Source organism: Primulina huaijiensis, chromosome 9 (assembly GCF_012295235.1).
Source record: "Primulina huaijiensis isolate GDHJ02 chromosome 9, ASM1229523v2, whole genome shotgun sequence".
NCBI classification, from domain to species: domain Eukaryota; kingdom Viridiplantae; phylum Streptophyta; class Magnoliopsida; order Lamiales; family Gesneriaceae; genus Primulina; species Primulina huaijiensis.
The window spans coordinates 773,251-782,507 of record NC_133314.1 but is presented as its reverse complement, the minus strand read 5'-3'; the positions used below and the strand labels follow the sequence as shown (position 1 = coordinate 782,507).

Genomic DNA, 9,257 nt, shown 5'->3' with positions numbered 1-9,257 from the left:
ATAGTGTGTCGGTGAAACTAATTATTCAATAATTATATTATAAAATAATATTAATATTTAAAATATTTTATTTTAAAAAGTAAAAATAAGATATTAAATTTAATTTGATCAAATAATTTAGTTACATGATTTAAATGGTCCATGCGAACAAGATCTTAAAATTCAAAAATAATTTTTGGTTCCCCTCTGATTTTGGATCTAAATCGATTAACCGAATCGATTCTGGTTTTTGTGAGACGGTTCCGATTCGAATCTTGGCCAGGTCTACGACAGGCCACTTGGTTTGGGCTCGCAGGTCATACCGAGTCTAGGCCTTGACCTTAGAAGGTTCTTAACTCGGGGCAGCCGAACTCGCCAATATGCCGACAATCAATAATTCGAACAAAACGAATTGTTTATCATCCAAGGAAAAAATAACAAGCAACATTTCTGTAGTAATAATAATTTTAAATCACAGTGGCGAAACGCTGAACAAAGCAAAAGTTCTTCTGCCTCAAAAAATTCAATCCTCGCTGTACTTTCTACTCACAGTACCCTCTCCAGTAATCAATACAAAGTACACCTGAATTTTATCAACACAAACAGGGTTTCAACCAACTCGGCTCCAATTTTCTCCAGAATCTGGCTCATACTTGTGGCACAGAATCGCAACCACATAGCCATGATTCTTAGGATATTGATCGGTGCACAAGATTTCAACCAAACAATTAGCCAAGCAAGTCTTTAAATAAATTGGGATTTTGACCTGATGGAGTCACACCCATTTGTCTTACAAATGCATCCTTCTCTAAGGCTTCTTTTATATTTGGTCCTTTGTTCATCTGAGATGTCGGATATGCAACTGTGCTGCCTCCAAGACCATTTTTGTTGATCACATTTGCCACAGGATTGGGATCATTGTAACTCTGTGAAGTCAAAGACGTGTCCGCAAAGAGAGACATAAAATCAGGGGCCTCAGACATCCCAACTCCACCAGTATTTATCGGGGCCGATTCTTGTGTTAGATCAAGAAGACCCTCTAATTGCTTGAATGGATCTACAGATGGTGCGCTACTGGTGACAGATGGTTCACCCAAGTCCAGTAAGTCTGGAGGTGGTTCGGATGACTTTATTTTGGTAGCATCAGACGACGTTGTGCTCTTGTTTACACGAGTCTTATCTGCAGTGTGATGCTGTGTTTTCAAAACCTTCTGGCTATGGGGCTGTTGTCTATCAGATTTTGATGCACCACCAAATAGTGATTCTGCTAGTTTTTGTTTCTCTGGAGAAATCTCAGGCAACTGCTTTCTTGAATCATGGGAAAAATCACGCGCTTTTGCGCTTGAACTGACCACTGAATCATGTTGAGTCACCTTATTCTGAATCTTGACAGGATCGGTGACAAGTGTAGATGGTGCAGTAGAGGAGAAAGTGGGCTGCCCCCACTTTTTCTGAACCCCATCAAGTCGTAGCTTGATTTCTGATGACTCGGTGTTAGAGGCAGACGGCACAGATGCAGTAGGTTGCTGAATATCTGGAATGTAAGCTGGCTCTGGTACTTGAACAAGCTCAGTTGAGGAAGCAAGTACTGGAGGAACGACTACAGGTGGTTTTGGTAGCTCATAGGCCTCAAATCTAAGAGTGTGTGTTGAGGATTCTTGTTGCTCTTGAGTTGGGAAATTGCTAATCTTTGACATTCCAATACGTTCGTCCTCAGGGATGTATGGCTGAGCACCATTTTCCAATGATTGTTGGACATATGCATCGAGAAATGAAAGGTTTCTATCAATCTGCAAAGATTTGGCAAGTGCTATGACCATCAACTAAAAGATGATGATAGAAAAACACAATGCAGGCAACAGAGTCAGATAAACAAGAACCCATAATTAATACTAGCATGGATATATGATGAGTAAAGCAAAAATGTCCGTTGGCATAATTTTGTTTTTTGCCATAAAGAATCCAAGCTCTTCATTGCCCCAGAAAACATCGTAGGAAATCAAAACTACAAATCCAATAGATTACCAAATGAAATTATATCCTCGACGTCGCTGTTCTTTTTCACTCATTTATCATAGGTTAGTAGAAACCACGCAGTGAATTAATCCAAACTCTGAATTGTTGTATTGAGTTCAAAATGATGTCATGGTGTAATTTTTAGAATCCCCAAAATATCACTCCTCTTTTTATCCCCCTATTTCTTTTATTTTTTGAATGAAAAATTAAATTTATGTAAAAAAAATTAAAAAACTTATTAAAAATCAGAAAATTTTAAATTTTATTTCAAATTTTTTTAACATGGGTATTTACAAAAAAAACAATCGACTGCATGTGAAAGCAACGGGGCTAGTATGCATAAACAAGGTCCAACCAGAAAAGTTTATTCTAATAGTCAGTATTACCTCAATTTCCTCACAAGTAGAGTCCATTGGCAATATATTCACAAGAGCACGAGCATCTAAACCAATGATTTCTTGAAGCTCATATCCACGCTGCTGCAGATCAGTTGAGTTGGACACCAACATTTCTTCAATCAATGATTGACACTGCAGCAACAAAGAGGTTACAAGTCTGGAAAACCTATTCTAAATCAAGTAATTACCGTAGGAGATTGAAGAAACATAGATACATTTCTGATCCTCTGAGATACCGGCCCCGGCCCCGGCCCCATCAAAATCAATATACATTTATAATTCATCAGAATGAAAACTGGCCCAGCTAAGCGCCCTTCCACTAAAAAAATATTTTCCTAGAGCATAAACTGTGCTCAGGTATTTGACAGTCGAACAAAAACATGACAATGCAAGCAGAAAAAATGCCCGTAAATGACCGTAATTTATTATGCATGAGCACACTTTCTGAGTTTCCAAATCCAGGTAAATTCAACCTCTCTAGATAGGAGAGAGATGCAAGCCACTCCCTACTGATAACATACAAAACTTGGGAACAACATTTAATGTGAAGTTAATTTTAAAATTGTCAAAACATCTGACACAAGTTTTACCAGTTTTTTCCAGAAAAGAAAGGTGATAGAGCCACATTATATAAATCCTCATTTACAAACTATTCAAGCACCATGTTGTATATTACATAAATAGCAACTCAACAAATAAAACAAAAAACACAAACCCCACTCATAACAAAATCACTTACTCTTTGTTCATGTTGATGGAGTTCTTATTATCACCATAATCTATAATATTTATGTTCATGGCAATTTTGAAATCCAATCATTCAAGTAAATCATCAGTAGAAGGGAGAATGTGAGGGCTGTGACGTGCACTAAAAAGGGAGGGAAAGGAGGATTAGATATGCATAAAGATCATAACGCTGATGAGTGATAACAATACGTCTTGACTCTTGTATAGGAACTTACTCTCATAAATGGAAGAAAGCACAACAGACAAAATATTCAACCTAGATATATGTAGTTGACTAAGCAATAGAATGTCAACTCAACCACACATGATTCAAAGTACCAACCTCAGGTAATATATCCACCTTCCTACCAGATGCTATTTCAAATGAATATATCTTCATAAGCGCCGTAACTGCATAAGCCTTCAAAACAAGGAGAAAACAAGACACAAACTAAGTGATAGAAATATCAGGAAATTAGCAAAATACGACACAAAAACTATTGGGAGAAAAAGTCACTTTTGAAAAGGGAAGCTAATAAAGGCGTCTTCAGGCCAAAAAGCAAAGCAATGAGACCTAATATTTTTATTTTCCAAAATTAAGTTTATTATAAACAAAAAATTCCCGAAAGACTATAAAACAAACCAGATGCATACTTTGACTGTGTCATCAGTTGAATGTGATTCCGCCACATCACACAACTTCCCAGAGATATATGAGGCGGAATACCTGCCATCTGCAGTCCCATACTCCCCCAAGACCCAGCAAATGACCTGACAAGCAAGTAAATTGATGACAGAGGCAAGACATATCCACAATCAGTACTCAACCATCCAAAGAGAGAGAATGAGTAGAAAACGGAATCAGATAAACACATGAAGAAAATAATATGCATATCCAGAGAGAGAAAATAAAGGAAAGGGGGATGGGAAGATCCAGAGGACAGATCACCAATGAAAATTGAGCAAAAAATATTATAAAAAAGACGGAGAGAGAAGATGGAACATAGATGTCATAGAACATACTTGAAGAAACGTAGATGGAAGCTTTGGTTCTCCCATTATTCCGAGATACGACTCCACCTGCACAAATAAGATAATTCGGATTAAAAATGATAAATGAGTGGAACCATAATAATCAATTTAATATTATTAAATTGAATGCCAATCTAAGCAGTGGACAATAAAAAATACTTTCCATAAGCAGCAAAATTATATTTAATAGCTGGAGAACTCAAAGAACGGGAGTGTCACAAAGATTTCTGACCCTAAAAACACTTGAGCTACCAAGTTGCGTTTAAAACTTTAAGGGAGACAAAAGGTTGCTTTAAATTTAGAAATTTAAATCAAATCACACTGAAATCATCGGTTCTTTTGGTGTCCCGAGCCCTCAAGCCTGCGAGAAAGCATGCCTTGAAACTATGTTAACATTGTCTGATAAAACTAATCAACTGTTTAGAAAGACATAGTCGGTGGTTTTTATGAAAGAGGCATGTAGTGTACATTTATAAATCAATCACATTTTTAACTTCCTGCTGATGCAGGACATTGACATAAAATCTTCCTGATTTTATCCCCACCATCCTTGATTCCTCGTGAAGACCAGACGTAAAGGAAGGCCAAGAAAGTTTGACAAGATTATAGAGATTGTTTATGAAAATGAAGTCAAGAGGTAAATCCAGACACAGTTTGTATTCTATCTAGTACATGCATCGGTTAACAAATTTCTCAGTCTTCCTAATATCGTATGTTTCACGTGGGGTAAAATGGTAAGCTCACAATGCAACTTAAGTATCTAAACCCACATGATTAGTAGCGTGAGTGCATGACACTGGGAACTGGTAAAAATGCAAGAGTTATTTGGGCTCGATAGTTCTTAAAAAATCATACATTTTTAAAAGATTCAAAAAAATGGGATGATAATATTTCAAGTCGAAGTTACGACTTTCAATTTGTGATATTCTCCAAAAGAAGAAGACTATTCTCCTCCACTGAACATATCTATTAAACATAATAACCTCATCATTACAAAAATACATGAAATATAATTTCCACATACGTATTGTTTAACGTAAATAATATCATCTTAATCTCATGCAAAGTTACAGTGCTTTCCAAGAATACCAACATGTCTTGTGTTTAAAGAAATAGAAAATGCTGAAAGATAATATAGCGAACTGACCGTCAATAAGAGATATCATTTCAATATGCAAATTGTTCTAGCTAACTAAAATAGAACACAATTATTTAAAACAAACACAAGTATTTGCACCCGAATAAGATAAACATATTGATAAAGAAAACATACAGCAGATGATATAAGCAAACTATCTGCAGCGCTGTCGTCCTGTCCAAATCCTTCTGCTATTAGCTTCATCAAATTATGTGCAACTTTAGTGTCAACCACGTCCCCTGCATGCTCAAACACTTTATTCATAGCCTGGAAAATAAAACAGGACAAAGAAGCAGAGAATTAAAAACTACTCAAAAAACAAAAACACATGAGGACAAATCAAGCAGCAGTACAAGCCAGTACGATTACCTGTATAAACCATTGGTTGCTTGGTGCAAATTGCTCAGCAAGTTCGACACATCTAGATGCTATTTCAGTTTTGTAATGGTTATCATTGATACTTATCATGTAATTTATCATACGATCCACAATCACTTCTACATTCGACGACTTGGTCATTTTGTAAAGCAGTTCAAATGTCTTGCGCTTTAGGGTGTCATCAGGGTCCTGTATTATGAAGCACGCCAGAACTTAAAGGAAAGTTCAAATGAAACACTATCTCAATCAAAACAAAACAAAGTTAAATAAAAGATGTATGGCCAAATATTCTTCATCACCCGGAATAGACTATTCACATAAAGACCAACGAACAAAAAGAGGTTATATGAATTAGGTACCAACTAGGAAAATTATAAAAAGAAAACTGTAGTTTTCCCCAAATGTAACAAAAATCATTTACAAGGGTTGTTCTTCAAGCTTCATCACCAACCACATAGTGAAATGAGTTACATCAAGTGTAAAGATGCATATAGAAATGTTCAATTGTTTTTCTCAGCCTTATCCATTAGATAAATCTGGAAAGACCCATTTGAGGAGACATCTACTACATATATCCTAAAAGGTACTAGGAAACAGAGCACGTCTCCATTTTCCATTCAGGAGCCAACCAGATTCAGCTGAATAAGACCACTGAGAAAAGTAAGAGCATGTAATCTGAATAAATGGACCAATACAACCACCTCTTTTTCTTGAGGTCAAATAAGAAAACACTTGCTTCAATCCACATGGCACAAAATAAAAAATGATATTCCTCACCTCCAAGCAATCAATGACAGCCAGCTGGTGCTGTTCAGCAATTTCGGGGCTTATCTTTATCAATCGGCTAAGAGCATCAATACCGAGATATTTCAGATTGTGGCTATCGCTCTGCCCATTTGAGACAGTTAGTTCCATGATATCTAGAAATAATAATGTAGACTGTTGTGATCAAATGTGTTTCAGAAAACATACTTTCAAAAATTTTGATATGGCATCAGCTGCAGCTCCGAGCAACTTTGGATTGGGGTGCAATGAGGAAACACAGCAAATGCATTCATAAAGAATAGCATTCCCAATATTAGATGTTGAGTCACATTTTGTAATGATGTCACTAACCATAGTATACATTTGTTCACTGGCCTTTTTGTCACCACTACCGAGAACAGCCAGAATTTTCAACAGTTTAATCTGTGGAAAGATCACAACCTATACGTTTCAGGAGAATACATCCATAATACGGGAAAAATGTGGGCCTAAAGGGAAGATCTTGGGGGTTAAAATAAAGAATCGTCTAGTTAAAAGAGAAGCTCGGCATGAAAAGGTGGGCAAGCAACATCGTGAATAAACTTCAAAGAGGCATGCATTAAAAGGACATCAATGCTGCGACAAAGAACAAAGCAAAACTAGCTATTAAAACTAGTCAGTGCAGTGACAGAAAAAAGAAATGTGTGAACAGTAAGGAAGAGACATATGGTGACAAATATAATCAGAACTCACCTGAATGAATGGCGCAGGCATCTGATGATAATCATAACTCTTTGGTAATCTGCGTTCAGCTACTTGCTTGAGAATGTTTACAAAACTAACAACCAGATCTTTATATGAATCAACATCAGTCATGATAAGATCAAAAAGTGGGTAGAGAGTTGCACCCATAACACCAGGATCATTGTCACAAAGCCGCTGCAACAACGTTATTTGTTCAGAAATATTGATTTTCATGAACCAACAATATTTCTTTCTGAATATGCATATGCTATGATGTCTATCTTCGATAAAATCATCATGTACCATAACAATCATCTTATATGATCAACAGAGACATTGAACGAGTGCAGTACTCTCAAGTTTGCCCTATTTCCCATAATTAAAAATCCAAATAAAAAAAATCAGCTTTGACTTTTGCCTGCTTTGGTACATTTCGAAGTTTGTCAGATTCTAAACTGGTAAATCCTCACTAAACTGGTAAATCCTCACATCATCATTGTTCAATATCTTATAGCATATATATGGTCACATCTAGTGATCTCTATCCATAATATTTTTGAATAAAACTAAATGGCATTTTTTTATTAACATTTTTATCACATGATGATTGTTATAAAAGAGATAGCATCACAATTAACCACTTAATTCAAATCATGCACATCCACAGACCGCAACCAAATTTCAACAACTGTTTTCAAGTTTATGAATCACATTCACCCAGTAGCATACATGCACTAAACACTATACTCGACCATTGACAAGGAACATCTCGACCCACAAGTCCCAAGACACTCAACTATTCCAGCCTGAAATTACAAGAGGACAGGGACAGCTACGTCACACAAAGTGGTACTGAACACAAAAAGCAAACCATCAGTGGCCACTCAAATCATGTTTATAAATCAACACGATCACCTACACACGGATTACCTTACGGAAATTGGAAATTAAATGGGAAACAGATCCAGGAGCCCTCTGATAGAACCTGTGAAGCGCCATCACAGCCTTCCTCCTCACCGCCTCCTTATGATGCCCCAAAAGCTCCACCACCTGCGGCAACACCGCAGGAATAGTCTCCTCGTTAATCAACCGACAAACCGCATTCAATGCCGCACAAACTACCAAATAATTATCACTCTTCAAGTCCTTTTGTATCGTATTCACGATCAATATAATCAAATCATGATCCTCGTTCAAGAACAGAGTAACTGTTAAATACCCAGTCCTTTTCAAGAGCAGATTCTCATCGTGTGTCATTTTAACAGCATGAATGTATCCGAACGAAGCATCATGACCCAGCATCTCCACATAGAGTAGGCGAATGAGGTACTCTTTGAGCTTGTATTTCGATGTATTCGGGCTGGCTAATCGGGCTTTCAGCGTCTCGATTTCTCGCAGAACAATGCGGTCTTCCTCAGCCTTGGATCGGGCTTCTCCGATAGATTTGATTAGGTCTAAGAACTCTTTAGACTGCCCGAATCCCCCTTGGGAGCCCATTGCGAGCTCCCGGCCGATCGTCTTTAGCTGCTCCAGCTTCTCAATTATCCAAAAGCAAAAATCTTGGAATCAATCTCAGATCGAAATGGGAAAATTGATGGAAAATTTCTCACCTTGATTGAACCGTTCGACTGAGGTAATTCAGGAGGACTAATCGGGCTTAGGGTTTGGATTTAGAATATCAAAATCCTGAAAGCAGCTACGTGTGGCGTGGTGGTGTACGGCGAAGACGGGGCAGAGGAGACGTCTTAATGCAGGAGATTCATCAAGGTACAACTATTGATGCGCGTAGCATTACTATTGGGATAAACCGTAGTTTTGAGTATAATTCCCAACCCTTTTCTTAATTTTTATATTAAAATTGAATTTTAAAAATATTTTTTATTATGACTTTTTAAATTTTTCAAAAGTGTATATAAAGATAAAGAGATGTTTTATTGAAATATGATACTTACAAATAAATTATAAATTTACTAAATTTGTTTTTATGATATTTTTTTAATTAGATAAAGATTTAAATTTTTTTATATGGTATTTTTGTTTTATCAAAAAAACATTTTTCCGAAACAAGTAGTTATAAATTATTTTAAAATTTACAATAATAG

General features: G+C 36.6%; 1 protein-coding gene across 2 annotated transcripts; it reads right to left on the bottom strand.

The window, feature by feature from the left end:
* Nucleotides 1-407: 407 nt before the first annotated feature.
* On the bottom strand, nucleotides 408-8,955 carry LOC140984327 (AP-4 complex subunit epsilon-like). Of its 2 annotated transcripts, XM_073451647.1 has the most exons (12): nucleotides 8,766-8,955; nucleotides 8,086-8,688; nucleotides 7,165-7,350; nucleotides 6,640-6,855; nucleotides 6,445-6,555; nucleotides 5,659-5,856; nucleotides 5,425-5,556; nucleotides 4,143-4,199; nucleotides 3,774-3,890; nucleotides 3,463-3,540; nucleotides 2,382-2,525; nucleotides 408-1,769 (listed from the first exon to the last, which is right to left on the bottom strand). In XM_073451647.1, exons 2-12 carry the CDS (start codon nucleotides 8,650-8,652, stop codon nucleotides 708-710), a joined length of 2,868 nt encoding a protein of 955 aa, XP_073307748.1. In that variant the 5' UTR covers nucleotides 8,653-8,688; nucleotides 8,766-8,955; the 3' UTR covers nucleotides 408-707. The 2 variants fall into 2 exon arrangements, with proteins under 2 accessions (XP_073307748.1, XP_073307747.1); XM_073451646.1 differs by having other exon boundaries at nucleotides 8,086-8,955.
* Between the last annotated feature and the right edge of the window lie 302 nt (nucleotides 8,956-9,257).

What these genes read in the sequence shown, in the direction of transcription:
- LOC140984327 (XM_073451646.1), bottom strand. Translation starts at nt 8,652, where the DNA reads ATGGGCTCCCAAGGGGGATTCGGGCAGTCTAAAGAGTTCTTAGACCTA. An exon ending in CTGTCATTGATTGCTTGGAG is followed by an intron (nt 5,857 to 6,444) that starts GTGAGGAATATC and finishes TTCATAATACAG; the next exon opens with GACCCTGATGACACCCTAAA. An exon ending in CTACTTGTGAGGAAATTGAG is followed by an intron (nt 1,770 to 2,381) that starts GTAATACTGACT and finishes AAATCTTTGCAG; the next exon opens with ATTGATAGAAACCTTTCATT.